Source organism: Callospermophilus lateralis, chromosome 18, assembly GCF_048772815.1.
Source record: "Callospermophilus lateralis isolate mCalLat2 chromosome 18, mCalLat2.hap1, whole genome shotgun sequence".
Classification (NCBI taxonomy): Eukaryota; Metazoa; Chordata; class Mammalia; order Rodentia; family Sciuridae; genus Callospermophilus; species Callospermophilus lateralis.
Genome location: NC_135322.1, coordinates 12,580,784 through 12,600,699, shown reverse-complemented (window position 1 = coordinate 12,600,699; position 19,916 = coordinate 12,580,784). Strand labels below are relative to the sequence as shown.

At 52.2% G+C, this 19,916-nt stretch overlaps 1 protein-coding gene across 1 annotated transcript; it reads left to right on the top strand.

The window, feature by feature from the left end:
* Nucleotides 1-14,683: 14,683 nt before the first annotated feature.
* Ceacam3 (CEA cell adhesion molecule 3) lies at nt 14,684-19,586 on the top strand. The gene is made up of 7 exons (XM_077105670.1): nt 14,684-14,787; nt 15,648-16,007; nt 17,235-17,352; nt 18,333-18,385; nt 18,677-18,708; nt 19,213-19,254; nt 19,521-19,586. The coding sequence occupies exons 1-7, from the start codon at nt 14,724-14,726 to the stop codon at nt 19,584-19,586; spliced, it is 735 nt and encodes a 244-aa protein (XP_076961785.1). The 5' UTR covers nt 14,684-14,723.
* The last annotated feature ends 330 nt before the right edge of the window (nt 19,587-19,916 follow it).

Sequence of the window (19,916 nt, the reverse complement as noted above, 5' to 3'; positions counted from 1 at the left end):
CCAGGGCAGGGGATCAGGGCTCCCCACATGGGGCTCTCCAGGCTCCATGGTGATGGGACAGAGGGTCTCCTCCCTGATCTTGGGCCCAGGATGTCCAACGCAGCTTCTGCACATACCTGGAGCACTGCCCTATCTCATTCCCTAAGGCTTGCAAGGGTGACACTCTCACGTGGGTTCACATGGAACAGGCCACTACATTCCTGGAGATAAACGGTTTATGTACTAAAGTTCAGGGATGCTTTCCTGATGCCTCACAGTGGTCTGTGCTGAGATGAGAAGTAGGAAGAGACCCTTGAGTGTCCAGCATGACTCAGCTCTAGTGAGGCTCCTCTGCATGAACACAGCATCAGATCACACACGGTGACTGCTCTCGCCTTGGTGTCCTGGTGCTCTTGGTACAGACTGGCTCCCACACAGTGGCTCCAACAGCAGACACCAAGGTGGCCATGTGCTGCATTCTTCTGGAGGCTCCACGGGAGTCAGTTTCCTCACTTTTTCCAGCTTCTTGCTGCTGCCTGCTTCCCTGGCCTGTGGGTCTGTCTCCCCTTTGAAGCCACCAGCATCACCCTACATCCTCTCTGCTCTGCTCCCCCCACCCCTCCCACCCCTCTGCAGTCCTGCCTCCCTCTCTCACTTGCTAGGGAAGGACCTTGTGACACCTGGACCCACCAGATGGACCACAAGAACCTCTCAATCTCACGACACTTAATGTCATCTGTAAGGTGTCTTCTACCATGTGGCACATTCTGATTCTGTGGGTGAGGATGGGGACATCTCTGTAGGGACATCTCTCTGTCCACCACACTTCTCAAGGACATTTTTTTTTCTTCTTTCACTGAAAAAGTGCACATGGGTAGCTGAACTGGGTCACCTGTAATCTGAAGTGACAGCTCCAGCACCTCTAGCTCCTGAAAGGGAGGCAGGGGACACGCCACACCACATCCCCTCCCCACCTTCTCCCTGCTGATGATGCTCAGATCTTAGGAACAACAGAACTGTGAGATCCCAGCTCAGCAGCCTTCAGTAGCTGCTGGTTGTCAGCACCATGGACAGAGTCCCAGGCTGCTGGTTCCCAGGCAATGCAGCAGGCAGGACCCAGAGGAGAAGGGTCTGCTGGGAAATCCGCCCATTTCCATTCTGCACAAGAGAGTTATTCCAGGCATGATCCCAATGGCCTCTACTATATTGTGAGGCCTCTGCACATGTCGGGGCGTGAGGGTTGTTGACTCGTCCACTAGCAGATTGCTGCACCACAGTGGACCTCAGGAGGCTGAGAGCCTGCTGCAGGCTCCTGTTGACTGAAACTCAGGAGGTGAGTTCAAGCTCAGTGGGAGGCAGTTGCCTTGCTTGCATGAGGCCCTGGGGATGATCCCAGCACAAATGTGCACACGTATGTGTACACACCAACACAAGTCCCCTGAAACTAAAGTCCCTGTTGTGGCCTAAAACTTGGTGGGAACTTTTCCCTAACTTCTGTCCCCAGTTCCTGTCCTGAGAACCACACCAGCCTGGAGCACCCCCTGAGCACAGCATCCTGCTCCCTGAGCCACACATGAGCCCCTGAGAAACTGGCTCCAGTCCATCCAGTGACCCTGCAGGTCACACTCACAGCAACAGGTTGCCCAAAGGAAGGGTCATCTGTGAGCTCAGGGGAGCCTCCCTGACTACAGTGGGGTGATTCCTCCTCACCTTCGGCATCTGAGCAGTCCCCAGGGTCCTCTGTACCCTGTCCCTTCACCCACTGTTTCTCCTTGAACACAGCCTCAGATCCCGACAGGTGGAGTTGGGGTGCTGTCTCTCCAGGAGTCCTTCCCACTCTTCCCACAGGAATCTGCTCAGCCTTTGGGACCCTCCTCTCTACAGGTGCCTTGTACCCTGGGGTCCTGAACACCTACCCCCACATCATGCCAGCTTCAGGTCAATGACAACCACCAGCTCTGACAATCTCACCCAAGGCAGGTGTCTGAGCAGACTCACCAGGTGGGACACCTGAGGCTTCAGCATGCAGGAGCACCCTAGTCCCTCTCCTCCCTCCCTGAGGGGGGTGGACCCACAAGCTGCCCCCGACCTCCAGCCCAAGGCACCTAAACCTGCCTGTGCACCTGCCTCCAGCCAAACTCCTCAGCCACCTGCTCCCCTCCATCTTCCCTAATCCTTCCCTGAGAGGGAACAGCCCTCCTAGCGATCTCCCTGCTCACTGCCAGCCTTCAGTGATCATACAGATTCTTCAGGATTCACCTGTGCTCAGGTCAGGTAATCTGTGGGGCAGGCAGAAAGAAAAAGCCTCCCACATGCCTTTGAAGATGAAATAAATTGGTAAAATATCTAACCAGAAGTCAGAAGGCAAAAGAGTCCCCTCAATTCCTAATAGTGCACCACCTTGGCCTTGAACTTCCCAGCCTAGTGCTCCCTAGGGAGAAATAACTTAGACTTCTGGGATCTGTTATCTCCCCCTCTCTGTGCAGATGAGGAAGCTCCTCAAAACACAGCAATGAGCAGGACGCTGAGCCGGTGACCTGACGGACACAGGCTCAGGTGGATGATCTGGATGGCCTTAGCCACCCTGTCATCACCACCCAGGAAGGCTGATGGCACTGATCCCACACAGTGCCATGCCTCCTGAGACACTCCCTGGGTCACACTGCATGGAGAGGGCAGCGTGAACCTCTCCAATCCCATCCAGACCTCCATGTGAATGGCTGGAAGCAACCTCCATATGATCTTCCCCAAATTCTGTGGCTCTGGGAGAATCTGCTGAGCTGAGGACATTGATTCCAAGTGGAGCCTCTGCAGCCTGACTTTGGTGGAGGATGGGGACCATGAGGTGTGACAGGGCTCTGACCCTGAAGCCTGATTCTCTGCCTCAGGTGTCTCCAGGTAGAGTCTGGAAGGATCCTCCAGCTTTCCTGACAGTGCAGCCCAGACGCCGTGCGGACAGAGGGGATGGGGAAGTCTCTGAGGAGGGAAGAGGAGACCCAGAGACCCTCACCACCCTGGGTTCTGATTTGAGCAGACTCTCAGGTCTTCGAGGGTGGGCAAGGGGATGGCGCCTGTCCACCTGAACACTCCGGCTCATGTGAGGGTCATGGATGTTGAACCTCCGTTGTGCCCACATAGGCTCCAGCCTGGACTGAGGGTGGTGACATGGTGCAGGTTCCTCAGTACTATGGACAGAACCATGTTGGGCATCAGACCACAAACCTGAGATCACAGAATGGCTTTGTTGAGAGATATTGAGAATTCAACACTAAAAGTGGTACTTTAAAAAAAATTAAATGTACATTTCATACATATTTAAAGATAATGTAAGAAAACATTTCCTAGACTCCCATTTATGCTCTCCTCACTGTCCACCAGAGGGCAGAAGAGCCCATCCTGGCTGCTCTGCTCCCCAGGGCTCCCCAGCTCTGCCCTCTGCCTCAGCCCACAGTCCTCCTGCTTCTCTAAGCTGCCCCAGATGGCCTCTGCCAGCTCCATGCTGAAGGCCATCCTCTGCAGCCAGCTCCTGCCCCTGTTCCTTCAGGTCTTCCCAGGGGCAGGTCCTCTGGCTTCAAGTCCTGGTCAGAAAGGCCCTTTCCCAGGGGAGCCTTCTGAGCTCCCGCTCCAGCACAGGCCCTGGCTGCCTAAACTCTGTCACTAGTGGCCCTTCTCTCTGTTTCAGCTAGCTCCTCGGTTCCAGGTGCTCCCTGGGTGTCTGTCTGCCCTGAACAAGAGAGACTCCATGAATGCAGGGACCACGTCTGTCCTGCCCTCCGTGGGACTCCCAGCCCAGTGCCCGACACCTAACAGATGCTCAATGAATACTCATGAAATGTATGGAGAACCAATCAATCAAAGCACATGACCTCCATGTGGCCGCCAAAGTCAGACTATGTTCCATGTGCACAAAGGAACACGGGCCTCAGCTCTGGAGAAGGCCAGCAAGTGCCTGAAGCTGCCCAGAGATGAGGCCTTCATGCTGGTAGTGTTGGGGGAAGACAGAGGCCTCCTAACAGTGAGGGGTCATTCCTGATTCTTTCCACAGCCCTGACAACCTCTCCCCATCTCTACCCAGAGAGTGACATCCCTTTTCCCAGGAAGTCTGGGCAGCTGCCTGTCCTTCCTCCACTCACTGATGCCTGATCTGGAACTAACTCCAGATTCCCCATCCCAGATGGAATTTCTACCAGGGAAAGCCAGAGCCCCATGTGACCACAGGGGAAGGTGACTCTCAGCCTCAAGGGCACCAGGCCTGTGGATTCCTGTGCCTATGGTCCCTGCAGACATCTCAGCAGCCCAAGGAGTCTGGGGCATGGGGGGAGCTCAGCACATCTCAGAGGGGCTGGGGGTTCACTGGGCTTTCTCTTCCCAACAGAGGAACCCATGGGACCCTGGTGGAAATGCAGGTGGGAGCATCTCCAGTTCCTGGACCCTGTGAGCAGGCCTAAGCAAAAGCCAGACCAGGTCAGAGATGTCTTTGAAGTCAAGTCCCTAAGAGCCACAGTCTCTCCGTAACAGTCCTGGCCTCTGTCCTTCCTAAGGCCCTGGGTTCTCTCTTATAGGAGCAGCCATCCCCAGATGACTAATTATATTATATTTAATTTTTATACTAATTTCAGTTAGTCTGATTATTTCATTTTTTATATATATTTCATTATATATATAAATGAAATGGATATATATATATCTCCAACTTAGTTGTATGCATCTTATTATTTTCCCTTTCTTATATTTAGTTTGTGTAATAACTATCTTGATTTTGACTGAATTATATATTATATCCCCTGTTTGAGATCCTAGTAATCTTAACAACAAAAACAATCTTTTGAACATAACTTTAAATGAACTGGAGTCTTCTTTGTCACTTAAACTCTATTGTTCATTTTATCACACAAACACTTTCTTACCCAGAAACTCTTTCTTTTCCCTCTATTGAATATAATTTTCATACCTAGGACCTTCTATTTTTTCTTTCCCATCTGTTAATCCTTTTTTGTTCACATTCTGAAACAATCTTTGTAAATTTCTGAATTTAGGCAAATTATTCCATTTTAATAAAAAAGTACTTTGCTATTTACAGTACACAAACTCATTAGGCCCCTTTGTATACAGAATTACATCTGTTTACCATTTCACGAAAACATAAACAATGTTTAAGTGTATAGAATTATACCTGTTGGGACATTAAACTCTTAATAACTTTGTTTTTAGTGATGACACAAAGCAACTTTAACCCTTTTTAAATTTACCAATTTATGAAAATGCCAATAATGTTACCCATTGGATTTCAAGGAGTTAAGAGTACTTGATGTTATATTTTATAGTTAACATTTTAACCTGTGTGAGGATGGCCTTATGTCTTAGCATATGACCTATTGAGTTATGAAACTAAAGTTTTTTCCATCTGCAATCTACAAGCTAGGAGTCTACTGAGGATGAAGAGCTAAAACCAGATTATAAAAGGCGGCTTGGATGTTGATACCCTGGGACTCAGGTAGAAGTGCAATCCTTTAAGTTGCACCTAGGTACTAGTCTCAGGCCACATTCCTTATCCTAACCTGAGCTAGCAACCTTCTCATGGCCTCAGTTGTTTTTTAATTTTTGTTTTGTTCTTTGTGGTGCCAGGGATTGAACCCAGGGCCTTGTGCATGCAAGGCAAGCACTCTACCATCTGAACTATATCCCCAGCAACTTTATTTTTAAAACTCCACTTTTAAAACTCCAGTCTCACCAGGCACACCCAGAGAGCCCTCCAGTATGGCCTCAGACAAGTCACTTCCCCTCACCCTGATAAACAGAGCGAAGCCCCTGGCAGGCTGTCCTGGCCTGATAAGAGGGAAAGGGAGAAGATCAGGGTGGAGACCACCAGACCAGGGTTTCTGACCTCAGGGTAAATGATGCCACTGAGAAATCTGGTGGTAGCTGATAAGGATTGAAAGGGGGGGTCAAAAGCCCCCAAATTTGGTATACATAATAGAGCTAATGAACAGGGATTCAGCCGAAACAAGGATGCACTCGAGCTGGAGAGCCTGATATCCCAACACTTGTCATCATTTTCCTGATCCTCTGTGTGATCCTCACCGCTCTCAAACTCTATCACCTCCTCTGGACCCTGGTGAGAGCCGCAACTTCTTCCTACAACCCTCCCCTCAACCGGTCTTCCACTCCACGCCAGGAGAAGCCTGCCTTGGTCCGGACCTGGTCACCACGGTCTGAGTGAGTGTGCATCTGCTGGACGGAAAGCATAAGGCTTGAGACTTAGAACTTAGCACATAGAGGGAATGTCTGTCATTAGCCTGACATGATTAAGTGTGTTTGCAGTGCTTAGAATTAATCTAGAATTATTTGCTGTGAATTGATTATGTCTATTGCAGTGCCTAGCACTAAGGATTGTCATTATCTTGATTAAGAACCTATAAAGTGAAATTGTATTGAGTAATTTGAGTGAATAAAACATTGAACAGGGGCAGAAGCGTGTGGACATTCTTTATTTCTCCTCCTCAACTGCATATGTCTCAATTTTGCCCCCTCACAACACCTTGTAAATTAATCAGATGTCTAAAAGCACATTTATGGGTAATCCCATGCCAAATTTAATTTATTTGTTTTTACCAAGATATCAGACAAGTTTATTGAAGAGTATTAGCCATCTCTCCCTTGTTGAAGAAAAGTCCTAGAAACAATGGATATTAAACATTTTATAGACATCAACATTTTATTAGTTTTTTGACCACCTAGAGAGACTTGTGAGTTAAGTAATTTTAAAGACATCTTTACTTCCATTTGTTTACCCAATCTAAATTGAGCCTTATTAAATCATGTGAATTAAAGGTATTTGGACCCATTTTTAATTTATGAGCACTTATTATCTGTCTGCCAATTTTGATGTCATGTACACGACATGGACACACACACATAGAGACAGACCACACAATACACAGTGTGCACACATACAAAGTTAAGGCCTTGTAGCTTTTCGCAGGTGAATCTCTATTGCTATGTTACAAATGTTTTTTAAAAAACTCCATAATTAAATAAAAAATAGAACTGATCAGAAAAACATTAACCTGGGTGTGTATAGGATCAAAATTCCTGGAACAGGTTACCTTTGCAACAGGTTGGGGTAGGCCCAGTTTATTTTGATAAGGGTGGAAGCAGGCCTCTGAAGGAATTAACATTTTAATTCCTCCATTCTCTGGATGTGACCCTTGTCTATCTCCTGTCTAATTCTGGCTTGAGTACCTCAGGTCCCTGCCCTGAGCATAGTGGTGGGTCCTGCCCCATAGAACCTGTTAGGTGGGTGTTGTTCCAGAGAAGTCGCTGGACAGAGGCTGGGGAGTTAGCTCAGTGGCTGAGCTCCTCCTTAGCATGTGCAACACACTGGGTTTGGTCTTCAGCCTGGGAAGGGGGGTGAGGGGGCAAGAGTGACAATGACAAGACAAGGGGCACTCAGGACAGAGGCATCCTAGTGTACCGACCCAGGTGGGTGACTAGTGAAGGAGCAGGCAGCCCCTCCAGCTGAGCTCTCACTGTGCCCCTCAGGCTCCCCCAACCCCAGCACCCAGGACTGACCACATCACCCTGAGACAGAGAGCTCGGAGAGAAATAGACACACGGAAGCCCTGGGCCCTGCTGCTTGCCTTCCCAAAGACATGTCCTTAAGTCACTGTCTATGATGGGGTGCCTCTGCCCAGCCTGGCTCTGTGGGCATTGCCTGTGCCCTCCTGCCCTGCCCTGCCCATTCCACTCCCTGGGTCCTTCTCCAGGTGCCTCTAGACAAACTTTGTGTGGCTGTGCCCTTGTGAGCTATTTGGAAAGGCTGAGTGCTGGGCCACTGTGTCTTAGAGCCATGTCATGAACATCTCTGGTGTCCAGGATGGAAGAGGAGGGACGGGACTCCAGCTCCTCCATGTGAGACAGGAAGTGCCAATCCTAGGTTCCCATAAGTGCTACATGGGTCCTTCTGGAGAGAGTCAGGCCTGGTCACCTGGAGCAAGACCTGGGCCAGGCCCTCCTGTGTCAGCGCATCCTGGAGTCTGTGTCTGGGGAGGCCAGTGCTCTGTTCCTGGGACACCAGGCCCCGATGGGACACTTCCTGCCTGACCTTCAGGACGCAGGCCCCTCAGGCCTCAGTTCTGTGTGCACAGAAAGGGCCTTTCTGCCCATAAATAAAGTGGGTCTTCGTCCTGCTCTGACCCCTCCTCCTTCTCCTAGTCTCAATCACTGGATGGATGTCACAAACCAGTCATCTCAGAAGTAAGGAGGCTTTATCTCCCCCTCTTCCTGTCTCACAGAGCCCTTCCAGATCCTTCTCTGTCAGACTCACAGGGCCCTTGGGGGAGGTTTGGGCCTGGTGCCCTCCTGTAATCCCAATGTCTCATGAGGCTGAGGCATGAGGATGACACAAGGTCAGCTTCAGCAGTGTAGGAAGACTGTAAGCAACCTAGTGAGACCCTATCACAAAATAAAAAGAGCTGGAGATGTTGCTCAGATTCAATCCCTGGAACCAAAAACAAAATAAAATAAACAAACCTCTTAAATAAAAACATTAGGAAGCCACTGTATAGGACTGGGCTCCCATAATGAGCCCAAAAGAACAAACAAAAATGGAGTAAATTGTATGAAATGAAACTGATCAATAGAGCGGTCTACTCATGTAACAATGGCAGAATGACTGTTGGTTACAGCCATGGAGCTTCAGTGGGTCACAGTGTCAATCAGTCTGTCCTGGGCAGCCACCTGATTCAAACACAGCAAACCAGCCAGGCTCTGAACCTCACTACAGTCTCCACACCTCACTTCCATTTTCCACCATAAACCATGCTGGGCCACATGGCAGCCCTGGGGTTCTTTGAAGCTGCTGGTTCTGATCCCTGCCTGATTCCAGAAACAGGTACAGAAGCCAGTTACTATCTCTAACCAAATTTGTTGTAATTGTGTCTCTGGACAAACCTTACAGCCAGCGCCAGACTCACTGATCACCATGAAGACTGGGCCTCAGTGCAGAGGTCAAGGACAGGGGCAGAGCCACCAGTCAGAGAAGGACAGCAGAGGACAAGGCAGAGTCACAGGAGGGCTGGTGAGGGGCACCATGGTGTGGGGCAGAGCTTCCTGAGGAGACCTGGGCCTCGGAGAGGGCAGCTCCAGGAACCCGGAGAGCCAGGCTCACATCCCTGACCACAGCCCACACATGGGAAGCCAATGCCTGGGCCTTTTCTGGGGGTGACTCTGAGGTGACCTCAGGAATGTGGCACTCAGCAGGTTCCCTGTATACACTGTAGACAGAGGGGCCTCCAGAGGACACTCTTCTTGTGGCAGATCTGGACACAGTAGGACAACATGTGAGCCCTCTCTGGTGAGGCAGAGCTGATTCAGGTCACTCCCCTGCAGTCCACCCCTGCTCCTGTCTGGTGGGTGGAACTCCAAGGTCCGTGGCCAAGAGTGTGGATGTGCCATCTAACATGGACAGTGTTCCAAACAGGAAATGAACAGCGAAGAAGGGTGGCCCAACCCACAACAGGAAACACCATTTATTACAAGTCCTGCTCTTTCTATTCCTGCTTTAAATAGACATCTATTTAATAATGTTTAATCATAGCATTGAGGTTGACAGGGACATTCAAGGGGAACCTGTAACTCCAAACCCCCAAATCTCAAAATCCCTTATTAGCCTGAGGCTGCACATGTATGCAGGTGTGCTTGCTCTCTCTCTCTCTCTCTCTCTCTCTCTCTCTCTCTCTCTCTCTCTCCCTACCCTCAGGGTACCTGCAGAACCTTGGACAGCACCAGAAAAACATCCAGAGCACACAGCCAATAACAGGCACGATGCCCCTGGGCAGTCAGCTCATGGACTTCTGTGAGGACTGAGATCAGGGAGAGCCGTGGGGCCACTGGGAGTGTGGGGCAATAAGAACCTGGGTTCTGACCTCCAGGGAGGAAGGAGCTCTATTCCCAGCTGAGAGCACAGCTGTCTGCAGCAGCTGCACATGCAAAGGGTCCCTGGGCCAGGCTGATGGTGCTCTCAGTACCAACCTGCATCAGTGTGTGGAATCTGAAGTCTTGCCATGCATGCATAGCACTGAGGTTGACAGGGACATTCAGGGGAACCTCCAGCTCCAAATTCCAAAAACTAAGAAATAAGAAAACACCTCACATTTCCCATTAAATTCCCTGTTCCCACAGCACAAGCCACCTGCCATCTGCACTAGCAAGTTCAGTCATTCCTGGGTCCCACCCATCCAGTCCCTGGCTCCCCAGCTCTGCTCAGCTGCTGCCACCTCCTGGGGACTCCTGATAATCAGGACTCAGGGGCCCCAGAGCTGGTCCTACAGCCCACTAGGAAGGAGGACTCTGCCTTCAGCTGGCCTTTTGCCCTGGTGTGGACAGGGGTGTAAGGCAGCCACTCAGAAGACCTGGGGTAGGAGAGAGGTGGGCAGCCACACAGAGCTGCACAGTGAGATGGGGACAAAGTGCTGGTGTAGGACCCAGGGCCTCAGCTGTGAGGGTGGCTGTGGCTAGGAGCTCAGGAAGGGAACTGAGGAACACAGAGGTGGGAAGTTCATGAACATTTGCGGGGACAAGGCTGGATTCCCAGGGGACCACCCTGACCACTGTCAGCTGCACCACTCAGAGCCTGGGCACCTCCTGGCTGCCCATCAACCAAGAGCTCCCACCTCATCTCCTAACTCACCTGCTTCCTCCACTGTCTGACTCTAGGGGAAGGTTCCAGATCCTCCTCTGCCCTGCAAGGGGGTGGTGGGAAGCCCAGTTCCCTACAGACAACCAGCAATGGCCCCTGCTGAGGTGAGTGGGCAGGACCACCACGCCCAACTTCCTGGTCCCCACTCAGGGGTGACAGTGAGGACCAGAGCCCTCCTGCTCCCTCAGGTCCTGATGGGCATCTGTGCCTGTGAGTGTCACAGTAAGCAACCTAGTGACACCCTGAATCAAAGTAAAAAGAGGTGGAGATGTTGCTTAGATTCAAGCCCAGGTACCAATATCAATCAATCAATCAATCAATCAATAAACAAACAAACCTCTAAATAAAAACATTAGGAAGCCATTGTAAAGGACTGGCCTCCCATAATGAGCCCTAACGAGCCTCCTGATTCTCCCATTGTAGAAGATTCAGACTGGAATGTTCCACAGCAGCCCTGCTGACACCTATTTACACCTATCCCAAGTGACACACACTTTAAAGACACAGGCTCACAGCCATTTTCTTCAGTGGCCACACGGGCAGAGGCATCAGGGTCCTGAGTGTCCAGCCACTGAGTCTAGGACATTCCCCTCCAAATGACCTAAGCTCTGGCATTGGTTCTGGGTCACCAGTCCAGGTGCACAAACCTCCTACGTGAGGTTCTTCCCTGGGGTCCCTGTCCCAAGGGCCTGTCTCAGGAGCTCCCTCTAGAGCAAATCTGCAGCTCCACCCAGGACTGGGGCTGGGGTAGGAAAAACAGCTGCACTGCTCCCCTGAGGACAGGGAAGAGGGCACTTCCCCTGTAATTGTCACTTCCTGCCAGGTCTAGAGGCCCCCAGAAGGCCCGGTGAGGGCTGATCTTGAGCAAAGGGCCACTTCAGAGGATGGAACTGAAGATGCAAAAGGAGGATGTGGTAGTGGGGGAGGGGAGTGAGGGGTGGGAAGAAGTAGGGTGAGGGGAGGCTCTGGGAAGGTCGGGCAAGGGCGCAGAGCAGGGCTCCCTTCTCCTCTCCACTGACCCTAGGGCTGGTCATCCTTGTAGGGCTGTGTGCTGTGGGGTGTTGAGCACCATCTGGAATTGTACCTACTAAGTCCAGTAGGACCTGTCCCCCAGCCGTGACAATCAGCAGTGTCTACACCAACCTCCAGTAACAACTCGGCATTTGAAATCTTCCCCATCTCGGCAGAAGAGCTGAGTGTAAGAGGGCAGAGACTGACTGGTGCTTGTCACTACTAATCACTTGAAGTCCCTGGAGAAGAAGTGTTTCCAGGTACGGCCACACGGCTGCCTGAACCTCCACAGCATTGTGGGCTTCCCAAGGGTCTGTAGCCACACATCAGTGACACCTGCTGGGTCCATGACATCACGAACACAGGGAGCTCTGTGAACACTGGGAAGAGGAAGCCTATGATCTGATCCTCGGCAGTAACTTCCGACAAGCAGGATGCAGGAAGATGAATCCTTCCTTGTAAAGACGTTCATATGTCAAAATGAATTCATTTTTTAAAACCCTAAAACTATTTACCATAATAGACTAAACTTTTTTTTGTAAATGAGTATTGACTCATATGTTTTTGTCAAAATTACTTATAAACAAATAGGTGGCATGAGTTTAAGAGCAAATGAAATGCCAAAAGAAAATATTTGCAAATATACTTGTGATATGGATTTCATGTGTAGATTATATAACAAATGGGTATAAATTTGCAACCAAAGAATGACCTAAATTTAGAATAGGCCAAGGACCCCGGCACAGTCCTGGGCATCTGTAACCCCAGGCATCCAAGACATGAGAGTCCCAAGTTGAAGCCATCCTGGGCAAGTGTCTCAAAACAAAAATAAATAAATACATGTAAAGGCTGGGGGTGTAGCTCAGAGGTACAGTGCCCCTCAGATCAATCCCCAGCAGTGAAAGAGAAGGGGGAGGGCAAAGGGCTTGGAAGGCCTGTCACCAGAGATGTTCCAGTGGCCAATAAGCACATGACAAGCTGCTCAGTGTCATCAGTCACTAAGGAACCAGATCAAAATCACAATGACACCTCACCCCACACCTTCCTACCTTCCCCAGGGACTCTGAAGAGCTGCAGTCACAGTGGAGAGCACTTGGGCACTTCCTGCCAGAGCCAGGCAGAAGCCCATCCACCCAGCACTCCCACGGCTGGGCACGTGCCCACGGGATGGGAAACAGGGACTCCAATAGCTCCCCCAGGCTAAGGCTCGCCATACCATTCTTCACAACAGGCAGGTGTGGAAACAACCCTGTGTCCATCAACAGAGGAACGCATAAAAAACATGGCTTACAAATATGTTGGATTATTGATTGGCCATAAAAAATAGAGTTCTGATGCACACTACAACCTGGGTCAACCTGAAAACATGATTAAACAAGAAGCAAATGGTATGTGGTTGTATAATTTCATTTATATGAAATATCTGGAATAGGAAAATTCATAGAGACAGGAAATAGATTCAAGGTTATCCGAGGCTTGAGAGTCCTGAGACATGATAGCTTAATGGTTAGAGTTTCAGTGCAGGTTATTAAAAACACTCTGGAATGAATAATGGTATTGTAAATTTGGATGGAATAATGGCATGTATTTGTACACTTCAGAGGGTTAATATAGCATATTTTGGTTATAAATATTTCACAGTGAAAAGTCACATGGAAAGATGTGTAAAATATACCTTCTCTGCTCAGATAATGTGTGTGTGTGTGTGTGTGTGTGTGTGTGTGTGTGTGTGTGTGTTAGAGAGAAAGAAGTGTAAGGGACTAGGGATTGGCCTATTCTAAATTTAGGTTATTCTTTGTGCCCTGGGGCCAATCCCACAGTTCTTCCTACTCTGGAGCAGGAGTCCCCAGGACAGCTCCCATCCTCTCCCTAGACTCACCCTGCACTGGAGACAGTCAGACAGCCTGGGGATACTCAATGAATGGAACCCATTCTGCAGCCTGTAGGTCAGGGCCCGCTCTCACCATTTGGACCCTGGGCAGCATCTCTGCTACACTCCCTGACACTGGCCACAATTCTCCTCATGACCTCCAGGGGGTGACATGGGACTCACAGACAACACATGGCATATGGATTCTGAGATGTTGACTAGGTTTTGGTTCAGAAGGTGGAAATGTGGCCAGATTTCCATCCCCAATAGACAGCAGGGTGTCTCCCACCCCCACTCCTTACTGGTTCTGTGAGGACCCTGCCCTGCCAGGGGTCTCTGAGCAGGCCCTGCTTCCTGGCATCACCCATGGAAAAAGTCAGGGTGACCACAGGAGAATCACTAGGTAGAGGACACAGGCCACCCAGAAAAGGCATAGGGAGGCCTGAGTCACAGCTGCACCAAAAAATGGAGAGGGAGGGTCTCCCTAAAATCACACCCTGAGGACCATGGAGCCCACGGTTACCTACCTCCACTACCACAATCCTCTCCTCCCAGGACACAAAGGGTGTGAAATCCTGAGATAGCCACTCAGAGGCCAAGCTGGAGACACCAGGACAGAGAGCAGGTCCCTAACCAGCCATCACTCAGGGGCCCCCGTGGTTGACCTGGAGCTGTTTCTGTCCCATTCTTGCTGGAAGGAGGGCCACCTTCCCTGAGCATTTGAGAACATGGGGAAGACACAGGGCAAAACGAGGATTCTATACCATAAAAGGGAACATGCCCAGGGGTGAGGGGACCCCAGGGGTTCCTTGGGTGGTGCTCAAAGCCCTGAGGCCAGGACACAGCTGAGGCCAGTGCTGGGTGAGTCACTTCTCTCAGGGGTCAGCGTCCCCACCTGCCTTGCTCCTCAGGGTGTGGCATGCAGTAGTGAAACCCAACAGGGAAAGCAGAAGGGACAGGAGGCAGGACTGAGAGGGAGGGGACAGAGAGGTTCCTCCACAGAGACCCCACCCCCAGCCCTGTGACCCAGGAAGGTGCTCCTGCCCCGGGAGGAGGCTGAGCTCAGAGAGGAGCAGGGCAGCAGGGCTGACTGGCCTGGACCTGGGCTTCCCAGCAGGTCTGCAGTGAAGCTCCTTCCACAGAGGGGACAGAGCAGCAGGGACCATGCAGCCCCCCTCAGCCTGTCCCTGCAGAGGGGGCATCCCCTGGCAGGGGATCCTGCTGGCAGGTAAGAGGGGACAGTTACCTGAAAGACGGTAGGTGGTGGAGCACAGTCTTTCTGGTGCCCCCTGGGGAGGACATAGCCCTCACAGGGAACACAGGGCTTCACATGGAACCCAATGGAACAGAACACAGAAGACAGACAGAAGCTCACGCACAAGAAAATCTCAGTGAGGACAGAAAGCTCAGGGGTTCTCTTCCCCAAGTTACTCACCAGGGGACATTATATTTTGAAAATTGATGTTAACAGCTCTGTCAGGGCCACTCTCCAAATAGAAAAGCAATTTTAGCAGTGGACACTGTCTGCAGCCACCAGCCTCAGACATTGGCACACAGACACCTGGACCCTCAGGGCGGGGACCCTGCTTCACTCATCCACAGGAGGCTGAGCCTGGTCCAGGCCCTGGGCTACCACAAGGATCAGACTAGTCTCTGCCTCCTGGAGCTCCCTCTCTAGAGGGCAGGAAGCCAGGCCAGAGGGAGATCTGCAGGTGAGGACTGTGCTGTGTAGATCTAGGAGGGCAGAGAGCAGGGCAATGTCCACAGGGAAGACCTGGGTCTGTAAGGAGGTGGTCAGGGGATGCGGGTGCCCAGGTGCCCTGGGTGTGAGCAGGGATCTGAGGGCACTGAGGGTCAGCCTTGCAGACACCTGAGGAAATGTGTTTCTAAGAGAGAAATGAGAGATACAGCATTACTGAAGGAATGGAGATCATGAGGCTGACCTTGACCCGGAACACACTTGCACACCCACCCACCACCACCCACTGCAAGACTGAGGAACAAAGACTCCTGCTGAGGACCTGGGCCCCATTTGTCCGTCTGTACGAAAGACCCGGAATTGATGGATTTCTCTCTCTTCCCTCCTAGTCTCACTGTTAACCTTCTGGAACCCGCACCCCACTGTCCTGCTCACTATTAAACCAGTGCCTTTCAATGCTGCTGAAGGGACAGATGTTCTTCTACTTGTCCACGATGCTCCAGAGAACACTGTAGGCTATACCTGGTTCAGAGGGCAAATAACAGACAGAAGCCATCTAATTGTATTACACTCAAATATCACACACAGAGCTATCCAAGGCCCTGCATTCAGTGGTCGAGAGAGAATATACCCCAATGGGTCTCTGCTGTTCTTGAATGTGACACAGGAGGACACAGGATTCTACACCCTGCAAACCACAGCTGCCAATTTTGATACTGAAGCAGCAACTGGAGAGTTCCGTGTACATGGTGAGTGACACTCCAGGGCCTCTGGGTGTTGGAGGGGTTAACTCCACTGCACACACAGGACCCTGAGACCTGGATCTGCCTACCTCCTCCTGTGCATTACGTCCCCACAGTGGAGTTGGAGCACTTACTGCAGGACACACGAGTGCAGACAGACTTCAGAAGATCCGAGTCCTCTGCCTGAATCCACTGGCAGAGAGCAGGATGGTCTGGTGGGAGACTCAGCCCAGGCAGAGCAGTCTCAGCCCAGCCCCTGTGTCCTTCCCAGGAGCATGGCCCTGAGAAAGACCCTGCAGGACTGAGTCAGGCCTGGCCTGAGGTCCCTGGGATTCTCAGAGGGAAGGTCAGCCCCAGGAAGTCCCTTCTCCAAACATCTTTCCCAGGACCCTGGCTCCAGGTGACCCTGAGGACATGTGGCTTCCTGTTGGAAGGTTTGGAATTTGGCTTCCTGTTGAGGCCTGCTCTCAGCCAGCGCCCTGCTGTTTTTCCACAGGGCTTGTGGCCCAGCCCTCCCTCAGAGCCACCAATACAAAACCACAATCTGTAGCAATGACCTGCCTCTCAGGTGACACAGGAATCTCCATCATGTGGATCTTCAATAGCCAGACTCTGCAGCTCACAGACAGGATGCAGCTGTCCCCGGACCACAGGACCCTCAGCATAGACCCCGTCAGACAGGAGGATGCTGGGGAGTATCAGTGTGAGGCCTCCAACCCCGCCAGTTCCACCAGGAGTGACCGCTACAGGCTGGCTGTGATCTGTGAGTGGCCCCCGTCCCACCCAGTGCTTCCGTCATATATTTCACTGTCAAGGGCCACCATATGGCACCAGCCATGAGCATGGGGTAGATGCCAGAGCTTGGAGAGAATGTGGTTGACTACCCAGAAATTAGGTGCCTTGATGCCACCTTGGTTCTGATCTGTACCCGAGGCTAGGCCTGGGCTAGACAGTCTGGGAGGGCTGCCCGCTGACACTGTCCTGTGATGGGAAGGAAGAAAAGAGGAAGAGGACCTAAAAGGAACAGCTGCATTTTCAGAGTTTCAGGCTAGAGCACATCCAGGGTGTCAGACCTAACCTGAGGAAATCTCAAGAAGCAGAGAGTCCTGAGGACATGGGGACAATGACATGATGCACCACAGTTGGACCTTCCACCCAGTGTGGGCTCCCTGCAGGGCCCAGCTGGTTCCCCTGAAGACCTGACCTTCAGCCCTTCCTCTTCTCTTTCAGCAGAAGAGAGGACCCCAGGCCTCCCTGTGGGGGCCGTCGCTGGCATCGTGACTGGGGTCCTGGTCGGGGTGGCTCTGGTGGCTGCTCTGGGGTGTTTCCTGCTCCACACAAGAACTGGAAGGTACCCAGGCTTCCCCCACCTGATCCCACCCAGGTGACCCCAGGCCTGAGGGAAGGAGACCCATCCTCAGACTCTGGGCCTGACTCCGACCTCCCCACTTCCCGAGGACCCTCCCCCTCATTCCCCAGGCTCCTCCCTCACCCTCTGCTGGCCCTGGGCTGCTGCCTCAACTGCCCCCTCCTCTGTGCGCTGGTCACTAGGGACCTGTCCCCACAGCACTGTGTTTCTTCCCTCACACAGAACTTCCTGAAGTGCTTCCTGTGACAGAGTTAGTCTCAAATCTTTCACCTCCTACAGTTTATGTCCTTCAACCCCAAGTGAGCCGTGAGGCTGTTTATCTCAGAAGTGGCCCTGTTCCAGGTCATACAGTCACTTGGAGGGGTCTTGAGAGGTTGGAGGGGTCAGCTCCCCATAGTTTTTGGATACCCACACTCCTGATATGTGAGGTGGGAGTCCTGGGGCCCAGCCAGGATAGTGTGTCTTGGAATGTCCTTTGCCTCCTGGCCACGTGGATGGAGAGCACAAAAGGCCACTGTCACATGACCTCATCTCCTGGGCTGAGCAGAGGGTCCTCCACAGCAGGGTTACCAAGGTCAGGGATTGTCAAGATGCAGGTGGTGCTATAGTGCCCTGCCCACATGGTGACCCTGCTTCCCTGTCCCCCCATGGCATGGACCCTTCCACTCAGTCCAACCCTCCTGCTCTAGTTCTTCCTCAATCCTAACTCCATTTTCTGGGTCCCTCAGCCAACGTTCTCCTGGGTCTGCACCTGGGAGGGTCGTTCACCTTGGCCCAGGGCAGCAGTGTCTTTTTAAGGCCTTTCCTCAGCTCCCCTCTCCTGGGCCCCCTGATACCCAGACCTGATGGAGACAGAAAGGTTTCACACCCTCCTTAGAAATGGGGTACCCTCCTCATCCCCTATCTGACCCCAGTCCATGACTTCTCTCTGCACCCTCATGAACAAGCCTGTCCTTCCCTAGGGCTGGTGTCCAGCAAGACCTCAGAGACCACCGCACCCCAGCATCAACAGCCAGTGAGTGCCCCTTCAGCCTGTGGGTGGCTGGGAGCCCCTAGGCCTGCCCCACAGTGTCCACTCTTGCATTCAATCACCCCTTGGGTCAGGTCCTTCCTCTGGGGCCTCCAGGAGCCCCATCATCAAACACTCAAGATAGAGGACCCACCTTTTGGCATCTAGTCAACTTTTCCTGCAAGGTCTCTCCCAGGACATGCTGTCTCCTCTGACCCTCTGAAAGCTGAGGACCCCCATCTCCTGCTGCAGGGGCCCAGGCCTCACCACCCTCCTTTAACTCTGTCTCTGTTCCAGGCCAAGGTCCCTCTGACAGCTCCACCTCCCTGGTAAGTCCCCCCAGCTCCCTACACACAGGGACCCAGCTGTGCAGGGTCAGGACAAGGGGCACTGTCAACCCCAGTACAGCACAGACGGCCCCTCTCATGTTGGACCAGGACAAGGTTTGCCTGACCCTGGCCAGAGGCTTGGCCACTCTCAGGGACAGGACCACCATCACTCTGTCCTCAGCCCACCCTGATTCCTTCCGTCTTGTCTCAGGGGAGCCCTGGAGGCCAGCAGGTGCAGAGTGGGTGCTGGGAGCTTCTATCAGTGCCCTGGGTTAATGATGGGGGACCACAGTCTGGACAGAAACTGGGGTGACTCTGCAGAAGTGGAGGCTGGTGCTCAGGACCCAGAGCTGGTACCTCCTGGGAAGAAAGGGCTAAAGCAGACACAGGGAGTAAGCTCTGGCCTGTCAGAGACCAGAACCTTCCAGCACCTGCTCATTGGAGTCTCAACCTTGGTGATCCTCCCTCACTGACCTTGATGTCCACTCTCCTTCCCCTGCCCAGGCCCCTGTCCCTGGTCACAATGCTGCTGTTCCCATCTACCAGGTGAGTGTGGGTGTTGAATATTCTGGTCCACTGTCCAAGGACCAGACCTTATAGCTGTGACTAGCCAAACATTCTTGAGTTTTCGGGAAAGAGTAGTCAAAACAGGATCAGGGGTGGTCAGCACGGGAGGAAGGGACCTGGAAACAGGAGCCACAGAGCCCAGCCAGGCACAGGCACAGAGCAGCCCCAGGTGGGCCAGGGCCTAGGAGTCCCTGAATCCAGTTCTCAGAAGGACACAGGGTCAGAGCCTCTTTGTTCTTTTTCAGGAATTACTAAACGCTGGCCTGGACATCTACTGCCGGGTCGACCACAAGGCTGATGTGGCTTCCTAGTTCCCACCAGACAAGGCTCCATATTGATGGAGGGAGGATCCCACTAGGACCCCACACCATGGGCAATGGAGCAAAGATGGAGCCTGAGCCCTGGGAGACTCTGGAGGGGGAGAGGTCCTCATGGGATCTGGAGAGTGAGACAGGCTACCCTGGGCTCTGAATGGCCAGCACTAGGCTGCCTGTGCCCAGGAGCAGGGGCTTCAGGGAGAGGGAAGGGCCCCTGTGGGTCACCTGGAAAGACGCTGAATAAAGACCCCCTTCCCTCCTTCACTCTTGGTTCTTGTGGGAACGTCTCTTGGCAGACACTCCCCTCAGGTTCCAGGTCAGCTC